The sequence below is a fragment of the Mobula birostris genome, chromosome 14, assembly GCF_030028105.1.
Source record: "Mobula birostris isolate sMobBir1 chromosome 14, sMobBir1.hap1, whole genome shotgun sequence".
NCBI lineage: Eukaryota > Metazoa > Chordata > Chondrichthyes > Myliobatiformes > Myliobatidae > Mobula > Mobula birostris.
In genome coordinates this window covers 8,273,323-8,298,774 of record NC_092383.1, presented here as the reverse complement: position 1 = coordinate 8,298,774, position 25,452 = coordinate 8,273,323, and the positions used below count along the sequence as shown (strand labels likewise).

Genomic DNA, 25,452 nt, shown 5'->3' with positions numbered 1-25,452 from the left:
CCATGTCTCCATTTGAATAGTTTAATGTTTGAAGTTACAAAAGGTAACAACTGTGCCCTTGGTTTCCTGCTTTCTCCACAGACCTGCGGGCCGCTCTGGTCTCACGAGTGTGGAAGCTCCTACTACAGCACCGGCATCTGCTGCAAGATCAGCTCCAACTTCAAAAGTGCACGGGCCTTCGCACCAGCCATCCAGCGTACGATAACCATCCCCATCATATTCCATTCCTGTTTTTAGCGGTTAAGACAATGTGGTGTCTGGCCTAATGCTCTCCCAGATGGAGGGGAAGGATACAAATCCTCACAGAGTCATAGAAGGGCTGTGACAGTGAAGGAGCCCTTCACTTCCGCCTTTTAGGTCTGTGTGGGCTATGAGCAATCTATCAGCCTCACTCCCCTCCCCTAACCCTAACCCTATTGCCCTGTAACTTATTCCCTCTCAAGTATCTGTCCAAGATCTACTAGAAGTTGATTGGTTTACATTGGCCTTACAGACACTGAGTTCCACAATCTATCCACTCTCTGAGTAGAAAAGGCTTTTTCACTCCTATCATGCCACCCTCCCCACCAATCTCCCTCCCGCCACTTATCCCTGCAAGCGGCCAAAGTATTACACCTTCCCGTTCACCTCAGAATCAAGATTATTATCACCGGCATGTGGCATGAAATTTGTTAACTTAGCAGCAGCAGTTCAATGCAATACAGAAGATAGAAGAGAAATAATAATTAATTAATTAATTAATAGCTAAATCAATTACAATATATATATATAGAAATACTGTGTATTAAAGTAAGTGTGGTAGTGTCCAAGGGTTCAGTGTCCACTTAGGAATCGGATGTCAGAGGGGAAGAAGCTGTTCCTGAATTGCTGAGTGTGTGCCTTCAGGCTTCTGTACCTCCTACCTGATGGTAACAGTGAGAAAAGGGCAGCCCTGGGTGCTCGAGGTCCTTAATAATGGATGCTGCCTTTCTGAGACACTGCTCCCTGAAGATGTTTTGAGTACTTTGTAGGCTAGAACCCAAGATGGAGCTGACTAGATTTACAACCCTCAGTAGCTTCTTTTGGTCCTGTGCAGCAGCCCCCTCCCCACCCACCATACCAGACAGTGATGCAACCTGTCAGAATGCTCTCCATGGTACATCTATAGAAGTTTTTGAGTGTATTTGTTGACATACCAAATCTCTTCAAACTCCTAAAGAAGTATAGCTGCTGTCTTGCCTTCTTTATAACTGCATCGATATTTTGGGACCAGGTTAGATCCTCAGAGATCTTGACACCCAGAAACCTGAAACTGATGACTCTCTCCACTTCTGATCCCTCTATGAGGATTGGTATATGTTCCTTCGTCTTACCCTTCCTGAAGTCCACAATCAGCTCTTTTGTCTTACTGACGTTGAGTGCCAGGTTGTTGCTGTGGCACCATTCCACTAGTTGGCATATCTCACTCCTGTATGCCCTCTTGTCACCACCTGAGATTCTACCAACAATGGTTGTATCATCAGCAAATTTATAGATGGTACTTGAGCTATGCTTAGCCACACAGTCACGTGTATGTAGAGAGTAGAGCAGTGGGCTAAGCACACACCCCTGAGGTGCACCAGTGTTGATCGTCAGTGAGGAGGATATGTTATCACCAATCCGCACAGACTGTGGTCTTCCGGTTAGGAAGTCGAGGATCCAATTGCAGAGGGAGGTACAGAGGCTCAGGTTCTGCAACTTCTCAATCAGGATTGTGGGAATGACGGCATTAAATGCTGAGCCATAGCCGATGAACAGCATCCTGACTTAGGTGTTTGTGTTGTCCAGGTGGTCTAAAGCCATGTGGAGAGCCATTGAGATTGCATCTGCCGTTGACCTATTGTGGCGACAGGCAAACTGCAATGGGTCCAGGTCCTTGCTGAGGCAGGAGTTCAGTCTAGTCATGACCAACCTCTCAAAGCATTTCATCACTGTCGATGTGAGTGCTACCGGGTGATAGTCATTCAGTCAGCTTACATTATTCTTCTTAGGCACTGGTATAATAGTGGCCTTTTTGAAGCAAGTGGGAATTTCCGCCCATAGCAGTGAGAGGTTGAAAATGTCCTTGAATACTCCCACTAGTTGGTTAACACAGGTTTTCAGAGCCTTACCAAGTACTCCATTGGGGCCTTCCGCCTTGCGAGGGTTCACTCTCTTTAAAGACAGTCTAACTTTGGCCTCTGAGACAGAGATCGCAGGATAGTTAGGTGCAGCAGGGATCTTCACAGCTGTAGTTGTGTTCTCCCTTTCAATACGAGCATAGAAGACATTGAGTTCATCTGGTTCTGAAGCATCGCTGCCATTTATGCTATTGGGTTTCATTTTGTAGGAAGTAATGTCTTGCAAACCCTGCCAGAGTTGCCATTCATCCGATGTCGCCTCCAACCTCATTTGAAATTGTTTCTTCGCCCTTGAAATAGTCCTCCGCAAATCATACCTGGTTTTCTGGTATAGGCCTGGGTTACCAGACTTAAATGCCACAGATCTAGCCTTCAGCAGACGACCTACCTCCTGGTTCATCCATGGCTTTTGGTATGGGAACGTTCAGTAAGTCTTTATGGGCACCTCCTCCCTCACCTCAATTCAGGGCCCCAAACAGTCCTTCCAGATGAGGCAATGCTTCGCCTGAGAACCTGCTGTGTCTGGTGCTCTCAATTAGTATACAGCCTCCTCTATATTGGTGACACCCACCGTAAATTGGGGGACTACTTCGTCAAGCTCCTCCGCTCCATCCGCCAAAAGCAGAACGTCCCGATGGCCAAACATTTTAATTCCAATTCTCATTCCCATTCCAATATGTCGGTCCAAGGCCTCCATTTGTGCCATGATGAGGTTACCCTCAAGGTGAAAGAGCAACAGCTTATATTCCATCTGGGTAGCCTCAAACCTGATGGCATGAATATTGATTTCTCCTTCCAGTAAAAAAAATTCCCTCCCCCTCCGCTCTTCTTCCATTCCCCACTCTGGCCTCTTGCCTCTTCTCACCTGCCTATCACCTCCCCTGGGTGCCCTTCCCCTTTCCCTTTCTCCTACGTTCCACTCTCCTCTCCTATCAGATTCCTTCCTCTCCAACCCTTTATCTCTCCCACCCACCTGGCTTCACCCTTCACCTTCTGACTGTCTCCCTTCCCTCCCTCCCCCCCCCCCACCTTTTTATTCTGGCATCATCCCCTTTCTTGTTCAGTCCTGATGAAGGTTCTTGGCCTGAAACATTGACGATTTATTCATTTCCATAGATTCTACCTGATCTACTGAGTTCCTTGAGTTTTTGTGTGTGTTGCTTTGGATTTCCGGCATCTGTAGAATCTCTTGTGTTTCTGTCACCCATTTGTCTGGAACTTTAATCTGCCTTCTGAAAGTGTGTGCCAAACTGGTGACTGAGTCCTCCCGCCTTTCGTTACTGCAAAGACATGAATGCATCGCAGTTAGCATAACACATTACAGCACCAGCAACCAGGATTCAATTCCAGCCACTGTCCAAAAGTTTATACAGTCTTAGAAAACTACAGGCCCTTCAACCCATAAAGTCAATGCTGAACGACTTAAACTGCCTAGTCCCATTGACCTGCACCCAGAACTGAGCCCACCATACCCCTCCCATCTGTACAACTATCCAAACTTCTCTTAAACATGGAAATTGAAATCACATCCACCACTTGCACTGGCAGCTCATTTCACACTCTCACCACCCTCTGAGTGAAGAAGTTTTCCCTCATGTTTCCCTTCAACATTTCACCTTTCACCCTTAACCCATGACCTCTGGTTGTAATCTCATCCAACCTCAGTGGAAAAAGCCTGCTTGCATTTATTCTACCCCATACAACTCATACTTTTGTATACCCCTATCAAATCTCCCCTCAATCTTCTACATTCTAGGGAATAAAGTTCTAACCTATTCGATCTTTCCTTATAACTCAGGACCTCCAGTCCCAGCAACATCCTTGTTAGTTTTCTCTGTACTCTTTAAATCTTATTTACATCTTTCCCGTAGGCAGATGACCAAAACTGCACACAATACTCCAAATTAGGCCTCAATAGCAACTTCAACATAACATCCCAACCCCTGTACTGAATAATTTAAAAAAAAGACAGACAACTCAGGGATAATGGTACAGAAGTTGCTGCAATCTTTCTCCCAATGAAAAAGAATCAAAAACTAGACAGCAAACATTAAAGGATGAGGGGAAAGATGTAAAAGGATGTGAGGGGGAACTCTCTCACAGAGGGTGATGCATAACTGCAAGTAGGTGCATTGCTTCCAGGAGAAGCTTCATTAAGATTGTGCCTATGTCTGACGTTCATCTGAAGTCCTGCACGCCGTAAAACCTTTTTCACACCCACCGTGGGATCTTAACCTCCTTCCTATAGTGTGTGTCCAGAGTTGGGCGCAATGCTCTAGTCACCAAATGGTTGCAGCATAGAATGATGCTACTCAGCCCATCGAGTTGATTGCAGCTTCATGTGGGAGCAGATGCCAGTAGTTGTGGTCTATCCAGTATTCTGTATGACTGGCCTGCATTTGCAGTTTAGAGAGGCACCTGATTAGCCAACAGACAGCATGACCTTGAACTTCAGTTGTTTCTTTCCCACAGGCTGCGAGACGTACATGGACATTGTGATCGTTTTGGATGGCTCCAATAGCATTTATCCTTGGTATGAAGTCCAGAATTTCCTGATAAACATTCTGAAGAAGTTTTACATTGGACCTGGCCAAATACGGGTGAGTAGCACTGGGGGCTGCTCCTTTCTCTTGTAATAAATTGGGCTTTGGCTCGTCCAGACAGTGGGGCTTGTCACTTGTCGCCATGTCAACCCCTCACACATCGAGGGGCTTCTGCCTTAGAGCAGAGGCAGTTCAGGAGAAATTTGATGGAGGGAGTTCAAAACCATAGGGTGAGTAAATTGTGAGTGGGGGGAATGGAAGGAGAGTCATTAACTGGAGACAACAGGTCTGTGGTAAGTAGCAATAGACATGGAAGGGCCCATCAGTCACTCAGGAACTGCACTGTAAGCACTTCAAAACACTTTTCATAACCCTCCCTTGGCTTCTTACATTGCAGTGAAAATAAACCCTCCGTTCTAAGCAACATCCTGGTGAATCTTTAATCTCCCTCACTAATCTCAAATCTCCCTAACGCTGCCACATTCTTCCTGGAGTCTGCATCCAGAACTGCTCGCAATGTCAGAATCAGAATCAGGTTTATGATCACTAACAGATGTCATGATTTTTTTTTGTCTTGGTTCAGCAATATGGTGTAAGACTAAAATATTACTATAAATAACAAAATAAAGAATGCAAAAAAAGATGAAAAGGGTAGTGTTTATGTGTTCATGATCCATTCAGAAATCTGATGGCAGAGGCCAAGGAGCTATCCTAATAATGTTGGCTGTGAGCCTTCAGGCTCCCGTAGCTCCTCTGTGATGATAGAAATGAGAAGAGGACATGTCCCAGAAGGTGAGGGTCCTTAATGATGGATGCCACCTTCTTGTTTATTGAAGATCTCTTTAATAGCTGAACATCAGGGTGAAGAGTGGAGAACTGTATGTGAAACACCCTCACACTGACCTCAGTTCCATGTCCTGCGGTAACTTGACCCTGGCGATGCTCCACCTGCAAACCACTGACCAGCTGTGCACCCAGAATAGGGCGGGACCCACTTTACTGAGCACTGGAGTAGGAAACTGGGGTGACTGGAGTAGGAAACTCGGGTGAATGGTGCAATGGGAAGGGCCAGGCAGCGTCTGTTGAGTGGAATGTGGAATGCACAGTGTTCTTATCCCTGGTGTTTTTGCTCTGTAGCTGGGAATCGTGCAATACGGGGAGACGGCAGTTCACGAGTTTGAGCTGAGGGACTACAAGTCTGTTACAGATGTGGTCAAAGCTGCACGGAGCATTGAACAGCGAGGAGGGACAGAGACCAACACGGCTCATGGCATCGAGATTGCACGGTAACAGGGAACTAGCTACTATCTACCCTCCACCTATTTCAAGAGCAGATGGTTACAATTCAATGGCAGGAACCATATGAACCCCATAACCTGTCTAGTGATAGCTCCTGGCATCAAGTAGTCTTTCCAGTTTACTTATACTGGATTGCTCCCTTTGCAACCTATTCCTAATGCTTGGGTGAAGGCAAACATTTCTACATGAACTACATGAGACACTGCAAGGAACACATTTGAAAAGGTACTTAATGTTCCATAGAACACAGAGCATCACAGAAAAACACAGACCCTTTGGCCCACAATGTTGTGTCCACCTTTTAACCTACAGTACGCTGCAAAAGTCTTAGCCACATATTAGCTAGGGTGCCTAAGACTTTTGCACTGTGCTGTTTTTTATATCATTTCCTGTGAGGGTTAATTTTGATTAGATTTGAAGCGTGGTGGAAGGACGTCCATCTCCATCTTCTCTTTATTTGCCCTTGAAACAGTGAGTCTTAAGTTTTTGTTAATGTTGGGAAGCATTTAGTAGATACAGTACTAAGCAAAAGTCTTAGGTGTCGTAGCTAAGATTTTTGCACGGTATTGTACTATACAATCAATCTAACACTTCCCTCCTACACAGCCTTCCATTCTTCTATCATCCATGTGCCTATCTAAATGTTTCCGAAAAGCCAAAGGTTCAAAGGTTGAAAGATCCAATTTAATGTCAGAGAAATGTATACAATATACATCCTGAAATGCTTTTTCTTTTCAAACATCCACGAAAACAGAGAAGTGCCCCAAAGAATGAACGACAGCCAAACGTGAGAACCCCAAAGTCCCCCTCCAGTTTCCCCCTCCCACGCATAAGTGGCAGAGAACAACAATCCCCCCCTCCCCCCACCGGCAAAAAAAAGCAAGCATCGCACTCAAACATGGACAAGGCAACAGCAAAGACACAGACTTGCAGTTACCCCAGAGACTTCACATTTCACACCAGCATTCGACATGCCACAGGTTCTCTCTCTCCCTAATAAGGGAGAGGGAGGTGTCTCCATTTTCCCAGCAAGCAGGGAGACATAACAAACAAATCCCTGGTCTACGATGTTAAATCCCTGTTACGTCGCTTTTTTCAAGCTCTGTGCCTGAAAATCGCAAAGATCTCGGGTCTTCGGGCACACAGCAGAAGATTTTCTGACTCCCTCAATGACACATGGGTCTCCTGCCATGATACCGACCCTCGATCCGCCCATCTCCAGAGCCCCAAGATCTTAGGCTTCCAAATACGAGCCAGACTCTCAGGCCAAAACACTGGCGTGCTGAATAACAGCCAGTCCTGAAACCCCAAGAACGGCTCCCATTCCCACAAAGAAACGAAGTCATCATGTAACTCCAGGTCAAAAGAATCCTGAAAGGGAAAAACAAAGATATTGAAGATGGAAATCGAGCTGTTTCCGAAGATGCAAACAAAGGAGTTGCCTTTTACTGCTATCCAACTCTGCCTCCATCGCTGTCCCTAATGTATCTGCCTCTACCACCACCCCTGGCAGCACGTCCCTCACTCTCACCACTCTCATCGTAAAAAAAGCTACCTCTGACATTCACCCCCCCCCCCATACTTTCCTCCAATCACCTTAAATTATGGCCCCTCCTATCATCCATATCTGCCCTGGGAAAAAATCATGGACTGTCCATTCGATCTATGCCTCTTATCACCGTACACACCTCTATCAAGTCATCTCTCATCCTCCAGTCACCTAAAGATTATGCCCCCTCGTATTAGGCATGTTCCAGTCGGCTAATTAGAGCTTCAAAGATTTTTCTAATTGTTAACTTTGAAATTGTTATACTGTTTACTGTGTGAGCTTCACACCAGCAAAAAATTGCATTGAATCTTGTTTATGACATTAAGCTAATCTGGATCTGAATCTGAAGCCCAGAGTGCTAGAGAAGTTCTATCTGTTAGTCACTCCTATGTTCTTTGCCCCTAAAATATCTACTCCCTATTTTTTGAATGTAGCATAATGGTTAGTCTTCAGTATTAATGATTCAGAGGTGGAAATTGGAAGTTCAAATTCCAACTACATCGCTGGGCAATTTAATTTTATTCGCGTTTGTTCATGAGAGGTGGAACACCAGTATTTATTGTTCACCCTTAATTCCCTCAGAACCAAAGAAACAAGTAAGAGTTCAAAGTTCAATGAAAATTTATTGTCAGAGTAAGTGCACTATATGTCACAATACACCACCCAGAAGTTCGCCTTCTTGCAGGCGTTCACAGTAACACAAAGAAATACAATAGAATCGAGGAAAATTATACGCAAAGCAACCAATCTGCAAATTAAGACAAACGGTGCAAATGCAAATATAAACAACAAATGATAATAATAATAAATTTAAAATACTGAGAACATGAGTTGTAGAGTCCTGGAAAGTGAGTCTATAGGTTGTGGAATCAGTTCAGTGTTGCGGTGAGTGAGGTTATTCATGCTGGTTCAGGAGTCTTAGTTTCATCTGAATTTGATGATAAACTTGAGTCAGACATGTTGGAGCCAAATTGGGACCAGACCAGATTAGGGCAACAGATTTTCTTCCCTGAAGGACGTTAATGAACCAGCTGAGTATTTACGACAATTCCATAGCTTTATGTTTACCATTATTACGGCTGACATTAATTCCAGATTTTTACTTGAATTCCCCAGCTGGCATGGTAAAAATCAAACTCATGTCTTGGCATAATGGCCTTCTACTAGTTTATCTGCTTAACTACTACATCACCAGATACAGAAAGTGGGTGACATCCATAGCACTGCTGGCCACAAGGCTAAATGTTTCCTGGCATGACTGGCTATCCTTCCGGGTATCATGAAGGAGCAATATCCCTCTAAACCAGTGGTTCCCAACCTTTCTTATGCCATGGGAATCCCTGCTCTAAAACTGCTGTCCAGGTGCTTCACAAGTCACAGCTTTATGGGAGAGTGGCAAAGAGAAAGATACTGTTGAAAAAAGAAACTTGCATGAAAGTTTGGCTAGAGTTTGCCAGAAGGCATGTGAGAGACTCTGAAGTCAGCTGGAAGAAGGTCCTATTATCTGACGAAACCAAAATTGAGCTTTTTGGCCATCAGACTAAACACCATGTTTGGCGCAAACCATACATGCACATCATCAAAAACACACCATCCCTACCGTGAAGCATGGCGGTGGCTGCATCATGCTGTGGGGAAGCTTCACTGCAGCAGGCCCTGGAAGGCTTGTGAAGGTAGAGGGTAAAATGAATGCAGCAAAATACAGGGAAATCCTAGAGGAAAACCTGATGCAGTCTGCATGAGAACGAAGACTTGGGAGAAGATTTGTTTTCCAGCAAGACAAGACCATGAATCCCAAGCATAAAGCCAAAGCTACACAGGAACGTCTTAAAATCAACAAAGTTAATGTCCCAGAGTGGCTGAGTCAGAGTCCAGACCTCAATCCAATTGAGAATTTGTGGCTGGACTTGAAGAGGGCTGCTCGTTCACAATCCCCATGCAATATGACACAGTGTGAGCAGTTTTGTAAAGAAGAATGGGGAAAAATTGCAGTGTCCAGATGTGCAAAGCTGATAGAGACCTATCCACACAGACTCAAGGCCGTAATCACTGCCAAAGGTGCATCTACTAAATACTGACTTGAAGGAGGTGAATACTTATGCAATCAAATATTTAGTGTTTTATATTTGTAATTAATTTAGATCACTTTGTAGAGATCTGTTTTCACTTTGACACAAAAGAGTCTTTGTCTGTTGATCAGTGTCAAAAAATCCCAATTAAATCCACTGTGATTCAATGTTGTAAAACAAGAAAACTTCCGGGGGGGGGGTTGAATACTTATTTTAGGTACTGTAAATAGCAGTAAACAGTGAAAAACTAAATCACATCAATATTCAGCGAGACTACTCTTTGCCTTTAAAACTGCATCAATTCTCCACAGTTCTCTGTATGAAGTTTTATGAGAAAATCAGCTGGGAGGTTGTTCCATGCATCTTGGAGAACTTGCTGCAGTTCTTCTTCAGACTTTGGCTGTCTCGCTTGCTTCTGTCCCTCCGGGTAATCCCAGACAGCCTCAATGATGTTGAGATCAGGGTCCTGTGGAGACCTGAAACCATATAAAAAAAATCTAGGATGCCCAAGACTCTTGCACAGAAATGCACAACTGCAACATACAGTACATGTCTATAATCAGTGCCCTGGCTGAAGAAGGCCAGCACGCCAAATGCCTTCTTCACCACTCTTTCTGCCTGCGATGTCACTTCCAGAGAACTATGTTCATGTAGTACTAGATCCTTCTGTTTACAACACTCCCCAGAAGCTGACCATGAAAGTCCTGATTTGGTGTTAAGGTGGTGGGTAAGCTACTTGTTAGGGGAGGGAGGTGTGGTGATATGCTCTCAGGTTGGTGATCATTGTCACATAACAAAGCACGTCTAACAAAAAGGTAGAGCAACACTTTGGTCAATCATCTAGAGCTAATGGGTTAGGTGTGGAAGATGAAATGTTTAAAAGAACATGATGGGGAACTTCTTCACTCAGAGGGTGGATATAGTGCGGAACAAGCTTCCACTGGAAGCGGTGGATACGGGTTTGATTGCAACATTTCATCCCAGTTTGGATAGGTACATGGATGGGAGGTGTATGGAGAATTATGGTCAGAGTGCATGCAGGTCAATGGGACTAGGCAGATTAATGGTTTGACATGGACTAGATGGGCCAAAGGGCCTGTTTCTGTGCTGAAGTACTCTTATGACTCTAGGGCTGTCTCTGATTTTGCTGCAATGCCATTTAAGAAATTTGGCAACCTTCTACAATGGCACAATGGTAGAGTTGCTACAGCCCAGTTTCAATCCCATCCTCCGTCACTATCTTTGTGGAGCTGGCACTTACGCCATGTCACCAAGTGGGTATCTTCCCAATGCTTCACCTTTCTACCACATTCCAAAGGGTAATTAGCCCAGCATGTAAGTGAGTGATAGAACCTGCAGGGATGTGGAGAGGAAAATGGTCATAGGGAGAGGTTGAACAAGGTTAGGACTTTACTCCATGAAGTATAGAAGATTGAGGAAAGATTTGCTAGAGGTATACAAAATGATGAGGGATATAGAGAGGGTAATTGCAATCAGGCAGAGCAACACACACACCAAATGCTGGAGGTACACAGTTGTTCAGGCAACAGATATGGGAAAAGAGTATACAATCAACGATTTGAACCAAAACCCTTCTTCAGGACTTCACTCAGGCATTTCAACAAACTTTTTTCTGTTAGGTTGGGTGAGGCTAGAACTAAAGGGTAAAAGGTGAAATATTTAAGGGGAACCTGAGGGGTTTATTCCTCTCCATAGATGCTGCCTGACGTGCTGAGTTCCTGCAGCATTTTGTGACTCTTGCACTTCCCAACACGTGTTGTAGGCATTTAGAAGTAGACATTAGCTGCTTTCTACACATTCCTCCTCAAAGTTCCTGCACAACCCTCCTTAACCAAGGGAACCCCAAGACAATTTGAGAGGCCCAACCATCGTCTCTCTGCTGGATTCGGGCACTGAGCAGGCAGATTTTTCAGTAGTGAGAGAACCATGAGATTTGATCGAAAGTAAACCTGCGTGTATCTGCACTTCCTTTGGAAATTCCACAGTGCTGAGAGCAGCAACTGTACTACACATGTCCCGACCACAGGATTGCAAACACTCCCAAAGTTCACTGCAAGCATTTTCACCAACGCTAAACTTGCAAATTCTTTGGCGATCTGATAATCAATGGTCATAATGACTGGCTTGAGAGTCTTCTTTCCTATTTACCCTTTATTGTTGGGTCTCACTTCAGGTCATATCTTCAAATATACAAATCAGCAACCATTTCATTAGGTACACCTGCCCTCCTGCTCATTAATGCAAATATCTACTCAGCCAATCCTGTGGCAGCAACTCAATGCATAAAAGCATGCAGACATGGTCAAGAGGTTCAGCTGTTGTTCAGACCAAACATCAGAATGGGGAAGAAATGTGATCTAAGTGACTTTGGCTGTGGAATGATTGCTGGTGCCAGAAAGGGTGGCTTGAGTATCTCAGAAACTGCTAATCTCCTGGGATTTTCATGCACATGAGTCCCTATAGTTTACAGAGAATGATGCAAAAAACAGAAAACATCCAGTGAGCAGTAGTATTGTTGGCAAAAATGCCTTGTTAATGAGAGAGGTCAGAGGAGAATGGTTAAACTGGTTCAAGCTGACAGGAAGGTGACAGTAACTCAAATAACCATGTGTTACAACAGTGGTGTTCAGAAAAGCGGCTCTTCATGCACAACATCAAACCTTGAATTGGATAGTCTGCGGAAGCAGAAATATTAAGGTAGTCTTCATGGGTTCCTGGACCATTCGGAAATCTGATGTGGAGGGGATGAAGCTTCTCCTAAAGCTCTGAATGTGCATCTTCAGGCTTCTGTACTTCTTCCCTGATGGTAGTAATGAAAAGATGGCATGCCCTGGATGGTGAGGTTCTTTCATGATGAATCCCACCTCTTTGAAACATTGCGTTTTGAATATGTCCTCGATGGCAGGGAGGCTGCTGCCATTGATGGAGCTGGATGAGTTTACAACCCTCTGATCCTTTGCATTGGCACTTGAATACCAGATGGTGATGCAACCGGTCAGAACAGTCTCCACAGTACATCTGTAGAAATTTGCTTAGGTCTTTGGTGACATATAAAATCTCCTAAAACTCCAAATGAAGTACAGCCGCTGGCAGGTTGGAGAAAGAATGTTGGCCAGGACAATAACAATTACATTGATATAGCACCTCCAACAGAGTAAAACTTTGCACTTCACAGGAATGTTCCAAAAGAGTTGTTGGAACCAATAAGCAAAAGTTTGGCCAAAGAAGTCAAAGTAAATGAATTATGAAAGTACATATATGTTGCCATACACAGTACTACCATGAGAATCATTTTCCTGCAGGCATTTACAAGAAAATACAGAAATACAATAGATAAACAAAGACTGCCAAACAACCAATGTGCAAAAGAAGACGAATTGTGCAAACAGAAATATACTGAGAACATTTCTCAACATACTGAGAGACTGTAGGTCATAGAATCAATTCAGAGTTGTGTTGAGTGAAGTTATCCACACTGGTTCAGGAGCCCAATGGTTGTAGGGTAATAACTGTTCCTGAACCTACTGGCGTGGGACCTAAGTTTTCTGTACTTAGTAGCAGTGAGAAGAGAGCATGGCCTGGATGGTGGGGGTCTTTGATGATGGCTGTTGCCTTCTTGTCACAGCGCCCTTTTCAAATGTGCTCAAATGTGAGGAGGGCTTTTCCTGTGATGGACTGGGCTGTATCCAAAACTTCCTGCAGTGGACAATTTATTTACTGAGGATAGAGAGAGAGGGGGATCTGATAAGACAGAGGAGTTCAAAGAATGAAAGATAGAGCTGAAGACGTGGCCAGAATTGGAGGGGTGGTTAAAATTGCAAAGTGCAAATGGTCAGAATTGGAGGCAGGCAGTGATCCCAGGCTGGTGTAAACTAGAGGCAAAACAATCATGGGAAATTTAAAATCAAGGCATGAAACTTGAAATAAACACAAGGGATTCTGCAGATACTAGAACTTCAGAGCTACACATGGAATGCTGGTGGAATACAACAAGTCAGGCCGCATCTGTGGAGGGGAATAAACAGTTGATGCTTTGAACAACGCCCCTTCATCAGAACTAGAATGCAAGGGGGTAGAAGCCAGGATAAGAATGTGGGGCGAGTGAAAGGGACACAAGTTGGCAGATGATAGATGGGACCAGATTGTACTGCAGGAAGATGAATATTGGAAGACCTTGGTTTATGTAGAATAGGTGATGGTAGTGCTGTCAATTGGAACGGCAACACCACAATGTATCAAAGGCAGGGAAGAGGAATCTGCTTATAGTCATGGAAACAGTGGGTGTGATTTAACATCTCGCCCTGGCCTGTTTAAAGAGTGTTCCTGTTTATCTCTCTCTCAGCTCTGAGGCATTCAGTGTCAGGAGGGGTGCGAGACGAGAGGCCAAGAAAGTGATGATTGTCATAACCGATGGTGAGTCCCATGACAGCCCCCACCTGAAACAAGTGATTGAGGACGCCGAGCGTGACAACATCACAAGATATGCCATTGCGGTAGGTGATCCATGTAGCACATTATTCAGTCTCTGAAATGGTCTTGCCAAACTTCCTTGTGGGACAGGGACTATCACTATGTCATGTGACATACAATTGGACCATAATCAAGAAGGGCTCACTTCACCTGTGAGTCTGTTGGGGTCATCTACTGTGCTCCTGGGGGAACACTTCAATCTGTCCACCATGAAAGGCGGGATTTCCCAGTAGCCACCCATTTCAATTCAACTTCCCGTTCCCATTCCCACATGTCGGTCCGTGGCCTCCCCTATTGTCATGATGAGGCCACACTCAGGTTGGAGGAGCAATGCCTCATATTACAGCCTCTAACCTGATGGCATGAACATCGATTTCTTTAACTTCGGAAATTTCTCATTCCTCCCCTTCTGTCCTTTTCTATTCCCTTTTCTGGCTCCCCTCTCACTCCTCTCTTCTCCTCATCTACCTATCATAATCCTCTGGTTCCCCTCCTCCTTCCTTTTCTCCCATGATCCTCTCTTCTCTCATATTCCTTCTTCTTCAGCCCTTTACCTCTTCCACCCAACACCTCCCAACTTCTTACTTCATACCCCCACCCACCCAACTTTCCCCCTTACCTGGCTTCAATTATCACCTGCCAAAGTATTTCTTCCCTTCCCCACACTTTCTTATCTGGGTTTCCTCCAACTTCCTTTCCCATCGTGATGAAGAGTCTCAGCCCAAAATATCAATGGTTTATTCCCTTCCATAGATGCTGCCTAACCTGCAAAGTTCCTCCAGCATTTTATGAAGGGTTAATCCTGGAATGTGTTGACAATATGACACCTCTCCCAGTCATAGCCCGGGATCGGCTTGGATGGGCAATTTGTTCGGCATGGACCAACACACACAAACTGCAGAACTCAGCAGATCATTACAAAGATGTTGCCGGGACTTGAGGATTTGAGTTATAGGGGAAGCATGAATAGGAAAGAGTGTAGGATAATAAAGGGATATTTGATAAAGGGGTGCAAAATCATGAGGATGTGGAAAGTTCTTTTTCCCATTGAGGTTAGCTGAGACTAGAACTAGAGGTCATCGGTTAAGAGGAACCTAAGGAAGAACTTCTTCACGAAGAGGGTGGATGAGTACCAGCGGAAGTCATGGATATGAATGGGTTTGATTTTAACACTTAAGAGAAGTCTAGATAAGTACATAGATGGGAGGGTATGGACAGCTATGATCTAGGTGTGAGTCGATGGGACTAGGCAGAATCATAGGTCGGCTGAGACCAGTTGGGTCAAAGGGTCTGTTTCTCTGCTTCAGTGCTCTGTGACTCTATCAGGCAGCATCTGCGGAGGGAAATAAACAATCAATGCTTTGGGCTGAGATTGGAAAGGATGGGGGAAGAAGCTGGCTCCTGATGAAGGCCTCCCGGCCCAAAACATCAACTGTTTATTCCCCTCCATAGACACTGTCTGGCCTGCTGAGTTCCTCCTGAATTTTCATGTGTTGCTCAAGATTTCCAGCATCTGCAGAAGCTCTTGTGTCTTGGCATGAACCAATTGGCTTGAATGGCCTTGTTCCATGCTCTTTGACTCTATAACATCAGTTGAAGACAAGGAGGACTGCACCACTGAATTCCCAGCTAACTGTCCCTGCCTGTCTTAAAGAATGAACCTCCAGGGGATCTTCCTCCTTCATTTTAGTGTTCAGGAGAAAAGGAGGCAGAAAGTATTCATTAAACAACTCCTCTTTTTCCTTGCTCCAGGTCCTTGGTTACTACAACCGAAGAGGAATCAATCCAACTGACTTCCTAAAGGAGATCAAATCCATAGCAAGCCATCCGGATGAGAAACATTTCTTCAACGTCTCTGATGAGTCAGCACTGAAGGATATTGTGGATGCCCTTGGAGCTCGGATCTTCAGACTTGAAGGTAATGTTCTTTTACAGATTAAAAAGGAAGTCATGAATTTCTACAGCAAAAATAGATGGGCTGCGGGAGGAATTCCTGTTTGAGTTCCTCCAGCTGCTCAGTATTTGCTCTATTGGTATGAAGGTTTGGTATGCCTCCAAACCTGCACACGCAATTTTACAGATGTACCATGGAAAGTATTCTGCCTGGCTGCATCCACGCCTGGTGTGGGGGTGGACTACTGCACAGGATTGAAGTAAGCTGCAGAGAGCTGTAAACTCAGTCAGCTCCATCATGAGCACCTACCTCCGTAGTATCCAGGACAGCTTCAAGGAGCAATGCTTCAAAAAGGCAGCGTCCATCATTAAGGATGCCCTCCCCCCAACCATCATGCAGGTCATGCCTTGTTCTCGTTGCCACCCTCAGGAAGGAGGTACAGAAGCCTGAAGGCACACACTCAGCGATTCAGGAACAGCTTCTTCCCCTCTGCCATCTGATTTCTGAATGGACATTCAACCCATGAACACTACCTCACTACTTTTTTTAAATTTCTGTTTACTTTAACTATTTCATTTACATATATATATATATATATAATGCATATTATATTATATACATACTTACAGTAATTCACATTTTTTTATCTTTTATGTATTACATTGTGTTGCTGCCACAACATCAACAAATTTCACAATATATGCCAGTGATATTAAACCTGATTCTGATTCTCAGATTCTAGTGTCTGCAGCCTCTTGTATCTCCAATGAATTTCTCTACCTCATCTCACAATCTCAGCCCTTTACTGTCAATGAAGTAACTTTTGAAGTGTTGCCACTGTCGCGATGTGTACTGCTGATCTGTGCACAGCAAGCTGAGTTCCTCCAGTAGCTCATTTTTTTATTATTCGGATTCCAGCATTTGCAGTCTCCAATGTCTCCAAAAAATTTCTCCATCTCCTCTCACAATCCCGGGCCTATAAAAGTAATGAAGTAAATTTTGAAGTGTTATCACCGTTGCAATGTGCAGCTCCCACAGGCAGCAGTGTGATAAAAACTTGGGCGTTGGTTAAAGGAGAAGGTTTGTTTCGAATACTGTACAGATCTACTTCAGAGACGGCCATCAGTTCTTTTGCATTCTGCCTAGAGGTCTGTTACTCATGCTGTCCTGCAGGGATCTGCTCTGGATCCTCTACTGTTTGTAATATTTATAAATGATATGGATAAGGAAGTGGAAAGGAGGTTTAGTACGTTTGCAGATGACATAAAAGTTGCTGGAGTTGTGGATAATGTTAAAGGTTTCCATAGATTACAAAGGGACATTGACAGAGCTGGAATGAAAGTGGTAGATTTACTTCACTTTGGAAAAAGTATGAAGTGTGGAAGGTCGAACTTGATGGTAGACTACAAAATTAATGGTAGGATTCTTAGCCAGGTAGAGCAAAGAGGTTCTTGGGGGTCAAAGCCTATTGATCCCCTGAAGTTGCTATGCAAGTTGATAGGGTGGTTAAGCAGCTGTATGGTGTGTTGGCCTTCATTAGTCAGGAAATTTACTTCAAGAGCTGCGGGATAATGTCACAGCTCTATATAGCTCTAATTGGACCTCACTTGGAGTATTGTGTTCACTTCTGGTTACCTCATTATGGGAAAGATGTGAAAGCTTTAGAGAGGGTGCAGAGGATACTTATCAGGACACTACCTGGATTAGAGCGCACGTCCTATGAGGAAAGGTTGAGTGAGGTAGGGCTTTTTTCTTTGGAGTGAGGGAGGATGAGAGGTGACACTCAACCTCCTTCAGCAGAGGAGATGCATAAGCTGATGAGAGGCATAGATAGAATGGACAGCCAGTACCTTTTCCCCAAGCTGGCAAAGGCTAAAACACAAGTGCATATTTTAAGGTGATTGGAGAAAAGTGTTACAGGAAATTTTTACAGAGAGTGGTGGGCGCATGGTGCTGGGGTTGTGGTAGAGGCAGAAATATTAGTGACATTTAAGAGACTCTTAGATAAGACACACGTATTAAAAAATGGAGACTATAAGGGAAGGAAGGGTTAAATTGATCTTAGATGAGATTAAAAGGTTGGTACAACAACATGGTCGAAGGGACATTGTGATGTTCTATGATCTATGTACATCCATTAGATATGGACCCAGTTTGGCATCTCTTCTAAAGGAAATCATCTGTAAGACACAGGAGCAGAATTAGGCTGTTCTGCCTTTTGTATCTGCTCCGCCATTCCATCAGAGCTGATTTATTTTCCTTCTCAGCCCCTTGATATACCCAATGTTTCATCCTGATCCTAGTTCTAAAGGAACATCCCTGACAAAGCAGTACCTCTTGGGTATGCTGGTGTAGTCTCTGAGTGGTACACAAACCTATTGCAGTGTGACTCAGACATGAAAGGGTAAGATACAGCTGGCATCGAAGCATGAAGGGTCCTAAAGGACTGACTTCCCTGTCCGCCAAAAGCATGGGTTTGGGAGCTGATGTTGGGGAAGACTTGAAGAATTACTGCATTACATCTTGTAGCTAGTGAACACATAACCGTTGTCTGCTGGTGATGGTTGGAGGGACTTTTGACCTTGCTAGGTGATATTATCCATTTCCCATCTGAATGTCCTTCACCAGGTGTTACAAAGAAGGTCTTACTGCATTTATTGGATCAGAATAATAACTGGCTACATAATACTGACAGATATTTCTCTTTTAATATCAGGAACTAATATTCAGAATGAAACATCTTTTCAGTTGGAAATGTCGCAAGCAGGATTTTCAACACATTTTGTCGAGGTAAGGATTTTATTTTTAAGCCTTGTTTTGCAAAAAATCGATCCATTTCTCCCAGCTCACGTCATCTGGGGCAATGGGTTCGGAGGCAAGCTGAAGAAAGCCTGAGTCAGTTGTGTTGGGTCTGAATCAGGGCTTCCAAACTGGGGGGGAAGGGGGTGAAATCTGTCAACACTCCTATGCTAAGTTCAAAAATTGGCTGAGGTAATTAAGGAAAGATTTTATATTTTTGAAGTCTTCAGATCATTCCATTGACTTTACAGATAATGAAGCACTTTGGAAACAATGTAGGAGACTCTGCAACCATTTGTACAGAGAAAGATCCCACAAACTGCAATAGCAGGCAATGTGGGATGAGGGGCTGACAGGCAATAATTTGCAGTTTTCTTATCCCTAGCCGTCCCAATCCAGCACTCTCCAAGCCGAGAGAGCCCGGTGAGGGTTTACTGGGACAATGTGGTCAAACATTCCTTTCAATGCACTAAACACCAGGAAGTGGCCAGTAGAATTGCTGGAATTACATAAAATTACATTGACATGGTCATTACTTCAATTTGGGAATCTCAATTTTATGCAGCTAAATTTCCAAGCAATTCCAGTGCCATAATTCCCATAAGCACAAGAGGTTCTGCAAATGCAAGAAATCCAGAGCAACATACATAACATGCTGGAGGAACCCAGGAAATCAGAGAGCATTTATGGAGAAGAACGAACAGTTGACATTTCAGGCCAAGACCATTCACCAGGCCTGGCCAAAACGTTGGCTATTTCCCTCCATAGATGCTGCCTGACCTGCTGGGTTTCTCCAGAATTTTGCTTTGTGTTGCCATAATCCCCATGGTCTGCAAGCGGCCTTTGGATCCAAGTGCAGAAACTGTGGAGGCCCTCCTAGTTGATGATCCACAGGGATAATTTAAGGACTATTAATAATCCAAGCAGTCGCAGCAGGAAACTCTACAGCTGTTTTTTTTCTCTTCTAAGACCACAAACAACTTGCAGCTGAATGGACCTTCTCTAGTGCCAGGAGACCACAACACACTTTAAACATTCACAACTGTTTTCAGTCTTCATGCACAGAATGCCAAATGGTGCTTCTGAAACAAGGCTCACAGCTGGATTATATGGATGGTGTCCCGCCATCAAGGATACATACTCAGTGGCCACTTTATTAGGTACATCTGTACACCAGTTCTTTAAATCAATATCTAATCAGCCAATTACATAGCAGCAATTCAATGCATAAAAGTATGCAGACATGGTCAAGAGGTTCTGTTGTTGTTCAGACCAAACATCAGAATGGAGAAGAAATGTGATCTAAGTGATTTTGACTGTGCAATGATTGCTGTACAAGTATATACACAAAGGGGCTGAAAAAAGGCCAGCAATATCATGAAGGATTCCACTCACCTTGCTTATGGTTTGTTAGGCCCATTTCCATCAGAGAAGAGACTACATAGCATCCATGCCAGGACCACCAGACTCAAAAACAGTTACTTCCTCCGCGCATTAGGCTTATCAACACCTCCACCCATTAACCCATCCCACCAACCCCCACCACCACTACATACACATCACCTATCATCACTTTATGTGCATACATTCAGTCTATGTATATAAAAGTCACTTGTACTTTTTTTTTTGTTTTTTGTGTTCTTTATCCTTGTTCTGGTTTTTTATGATGCTTTGGATCCAGAGTAGCAATCACTTCATTCCCCTTTACACTCGTTTACTGAAGAATGACATTAAAAAAATATTGAATCTTGAATTTTAAACACCTGTTTATTCTTGGTTCAAAGATCAAAGTAAATTTATTATTAAAGTACATATATGTCACCAGATACAACCCTGAGATTCATTTCTTGCAGACATATTCAATAAATCTATAATTGAATAATAACCATAATAGAATTAATGAAAGGCCGGACCAACAGGAGTATTCAAACCATGTGCAAGAGACACAAACTGTGCAAATACAAAAAGGAAGAAATAATAATAATAAATAAATAAGCAATAAATATTGGGAACACGTGCTGAAGAGTCCTTGAAGTGATCCATAGGTTGTGGGAGCATTTCAAAGATGAAGTGAAGTTGGGTGAAGTTAACCCCTTTGGCTTAAGAGGCTGCTGGTTGAGGGGTAATAACTATTCCTAAACCAGGTGGTGTGGATCCTAGGAAAGAGTATAAACTCAAAAGGCAGATGCTTCTCTGGCTGTGCACTGGATACAAGCAAGATGTGTGGTGTGATGTGATGTGATTTACAGAGCAAGGTTGAACAAGTTAGGTCTTTATTCTTTGGAGCGTAGAAGGTTGGGGGGGACTTGATAGAGGTGTTTAAAATTATGAGGGGGATCGATAGAGTTTTTCCTTTGAGAGTGGGGAAGATTCAAACAAGAGGACATAGGTTGAGAATTAGAGGACAAAAGTTTAGGGGTAACATGAGGGGGAACTTCTTTACTCAGAGAGCGGTAGCTGTGTGGAATGAGCTTCCAGCAGAAGTGGTTGAGGCAAGTTCTATGTTGTCATTTGAAGTTAAATTGGATAGCTATATGGACAGGAAAGGAATGGAGGGTTATGGGCTGAGTGCAGGTCGGTGGGAATAGGATAGGGTAAGAGTTTGGCATGGACTAGAAGGGCCGAGATGGCCTGTTTCCGTGCTGTAATTGTTATATGGTTATATGTTATATGTGATGGGTAGATTTTGCTTTTTTGGTGTTTGCACTGAGTGGCGGGGAGATAAGTTGTGAAAGGGCAGATGACCTAAAGTGCCCCTTCCGCGTACCAGATTTAGGGCTGGCATAGTAGTGTGGCAGTTAGCATAACATTGTCACTGCATCAGCCACCTGGGTTAAATTCCTGCCGCTGCCTGTAAGGAGTTTTCTCCCCAGAACCACATGGATCTCCTCCTTGTGTTCCTGTTTCCTTCCACATCCCAAATAAGCACTGGTTTGTAGGTTAGCTGGTCACTTGGGAGAAACTGGAGAACATGCGCTCGTTGGACTGGAAGGGAAAATCATAAACACAAGAGGTTCAGCAGATGCTGGAAACCCAGAGCAACGCACACAAAATGCTGGAGGAACTCAGCAGGTCAGGCAGCACCTATTGTGGGGTACAAGTGGTCGACTTTTCAGCTAAGGTGAAGGAATCTTGGACTGAAACATCAACTGGTTTTTCTTCTCCGTAGATGCTGCCCAACCTGCTGAGTTCCTCCAGCATTTTATGTGTGTTTGGCAGGAAGGGACCATTACCGTGCTGTGTCTATAAATCAATAAAACTTCCTTATTACAATCTACAGTACATTCACCAGGTCGAGGTACCAAGCATGTTAAAGGTTCTAATTCCAGAGAATTTCTACATCACCTTTCATAGACTCAGGACTTTGCAGTCAATGAAGTAATTTTTGGAATGTAATCACTGTGATTTGTGAAATGCATTCCAATCCCTGCATAGCAAATTCTCTCAAGTACCAGTGAGGTAAACTAGTCAGGAACTGTTAAGGTAATTACACTGTAGGATTTCTCTAGAAATGCATTTTATTTAAAATTGAATATATCATTGATTTGGTAATTAAATGGACAAGAGTAGGTAAGGAGTCAGCAATCTTTTAAAATTTAGAAAGGAAAATGACTACCTCTATTTTAAGAGTTCAGAACTTTATAAAAACCTGGTTAGCCACCATCTGGAGTATTGCATATAGTTCTGGTCCCCCCGCTACAGGAAGGATGGTGAGGCTTTGGAGAGGGTGCAGAAGAGGTTCACCAGGAGGCTGCCTGGTTTAGAGTGCATGTGCTATCGTGAGAGGCTGGATGAACACGGGTTGTTTTCTCTGGAGTGGCAGAGGCTGAGGAGAGATCTGATAGAGCACTGTAAGATTATGAGAGGCATAGACAGAGTAGACAGGGAGTATCTGCTTCCCAGGGTTGAAATGTCTAATACCAAAGGGCATGCATTGAAGATGAGAGGAGGGTAGAATCAAAGGGGATGTGAGGGGTAAGTTTTTTACTCAGAGAGTGTGTAATGCCTGGAATGCGCTGCCTGGTACGGTGGTAGAGGCAAATACATTAGAGGCTTTTAAGAGATGTTTGAATAGGTATATGGATGTAAGGAAGATGGAGGGATAGGGACATGGTGTAGGTAGGACAGATTAGGGTTTGGGTGTTTTTGATTTGCTTTTTAACTGGCCTGTTCCTGTGTTGCACTGTTCTATGTTCTAACTACAGCATGGGGTGCTCTCAGATACTTGAAATACAAAGGTCTTTTCATCTATCTTCTCTGTCCCATATCTTCAATCATCCGGTGTATCTTTCCAATACTTTCTGCCTCTATTTCCGATTCAATTCTTTTAATATTTTTCCCACTGAGCCCTGGGGCCACTAAGGTATAACGTAATGTTGTCCGACCCATTGATTTCATTGTTAAGTGAACTCGAGGAGGAGATCGGAAAAATGGGATGATGTAAGTTCTGGAGAATAAGATGAGTAGCAGTTTCTTGGCTCTGGGGCTCGAGCAGCTGAGAAACATTGGGAAAAAATATTTAAAAATTGAAGGAAAACCAGTAAATATTGGAAAGGTGCAGCAAACAACTATTGTGAATGCCTGCAGGAAAATGAATATCAGGGTTAGTACATGGTGAGATACACACACTTCAATAATAAATTTACCTTGAACTTTGAAATTTGGACAATTCCAACAGCTGCAAAAGGGAAGGTGTCAGAAGGTCTGCGTGCATACGGTGGCTCAGAACTCTCCACGTAACCCTTCTGCGCTGTGTACTGTAGCAAATGAAGACAGCAGATGGTACATAGCTGACACCCACAGCAAGAATGTGATAATGACTCAAATCAGTTAGTGATGTTGGATGAGCAATCGATGCTGGCCGGGGCACCGAGCAAGACTCCCTGCGGAGAGGTTAAAGAGATCATTTTTATTTGTCACATGTATTGTACAGTGAAGTGCACCTTTTGCATCAATCAAAACAGCGAGCATCGTGCTGGTCACTGCGTTATCGGCACCAACTTAGCATAACCACAGCTCACTAACCCTAACGCGTAGTCTTTGGACTGTGGGAGGAAACTGGAGCTCCTGAGGGAAACCCAGGCAGCCGTGGGGAGAACGCACAAACTCCTTTCAGGCAGCATCAAGAATTGAACATCAATCTTATAAGCGATGCTGTAAAGTATTGTGCTAATCGCTATATTATTGAGTCATAGAGCACTACAGCACGGAACCAGACCCATCTAATCCATGCCGAGCCATTTAAACTCCCATTGACCTACACCCTGACCATAGCCCTCCATAACCCTCCGTAACCCTCCCATCCATGTACCTATCCAAATTTCTCTTAAGTGTTGAAATCAAACCTGCATCCAGCACTGGCACTGGCAGCTTTCACCGCCCTCTCAGTGAAGAAGTTTCCCTCGTGTTTCCCTTAAGTATTTCACCTTTCACCCTTAGCTTATGACCTCCAGTCCTAATCTCACCCAACCCCAGTGGACAAGGCCTGCTTGAATGTACTCTTTCCAAGCCGCTCATGATGTAAGTGACTCAACCCCTACATTGATATCGGCTGCCTGCAAGGAACTTACACGTTCCGCTTGTAATCGTGTGGGTTTCCCTGGAGTGCCCCATTTGCCTCCTACAATCCAAAGATGTACGGGTTAGAGTTAGTGAGTTGGGAGCGTGATATGTTGGCGCCAGAAGTGTAGTGACATTTGTGAGCTGCCCCGGGCACAAGAAAAACACAAGGAACTCTAAGTGATTAGTGACTCCCATAAACTACAATTAACCAATTCAAGTGCTCTGAGAGCCCCAGAGCCCAACACTGTCAGTCCTGAAGAGCTCATTACAATGTGGGACCTGAGGATACATTTATTATTATCAAGGTACGTGTACAGAATGCAACTCGCAGATTTGTTCTCCCGCAGGCAGTCACAAAACAAAAAAGCACAATGGAACCCGTTCAAGAAAATATCAAATACCCAACGTGCAAAAAAGAAAGAACAAATTGCGCAAGCAGCAAAAAGCGAGCGAAATATCAAATGTCAAAGCAGTAGTATTCAGTTTAGTTCAGTTCAGCATCGTGCTGCTCGCCAATGCAGGCCAAAGGGCCATTCTTCACTGAGGAGCCCCAGTCCATATTGATCGCCCGATGAAAGCATTCAAAAATAGCAAAGAAAAAGAGTAACCAGAATCCAGAAACACGTGCAACATGAACCTCAAAGTTCTTGAAATCGAGTCCACAGCCTTGCCACGTGGATCCCAAGACTCCTGCACTTTCCTCTGACAGCAGCTAACGAGACAGAGAGGAAGACCAGACAATTTCAGGCAGATGGCGCCAAACACCCACCCGTCCTCGCTCTCATCCTCTTCGACTTCAACCTTGCTCAATGACTCAATCAGAGACAATCAATGGAGTCTGATCTCAATTGAGTCTCTGAGTCTGATACGGGATAATCTATCTCCTTCCTGATAGCAGCAGCAAGAAGAAGAAGAGAGATCTTTCAGAATCTGAGGTAGGACTCCAGGTAGTTGCACCTTTGTCCTTATTCCTGCTGTACTCTCTAAAGTTGGCTGCAGAGAAACTTTGTCTCACAAACTTGCTCTTGGCTTCTTCATTATCAGTGAACAGCACCCAAATCATTACAACTGCAGCAATTATGATAAACAGACATTTGGAAAACAAACC

General features: G+C 43.9%; 1 protein-coding gene across 1 annotated transcript in view; it reads left to right on the top strand.

Annotated features, from left to right (window-relative positions):
- itga11a (integrin, alpha 11a) overlaps positions 1–25,452 on the top strand; it is a 217,425-nt gene that overhangs the window by 88,880 nt on the left and 103,093 nt on the right. The window contains exons 5-10 of the mRNA XM_072278053.1: positions 82–196; positions 4,611–4,738; positions 5,819–5,967; positions 13,962–14,112; positions 15,842–16,007; positions 18,700–18,773. Coding sequence (XP_072134154.1) covers positions 82–196; positions 4,611–4,738; positions 5,819–5,967; positions 13,962–14,112; positions 15,842–16,007; positions 18,700–18,773 — 783 coding nt within the window. The remainder of the gene's footprint in view (positions 1–81; positions 197–4,610; positions 4,739–5,818; positions 5,968–13,961; positions 14,113–15,841; positions 16,008–18,699; positions 18,774–25,452) is intronic.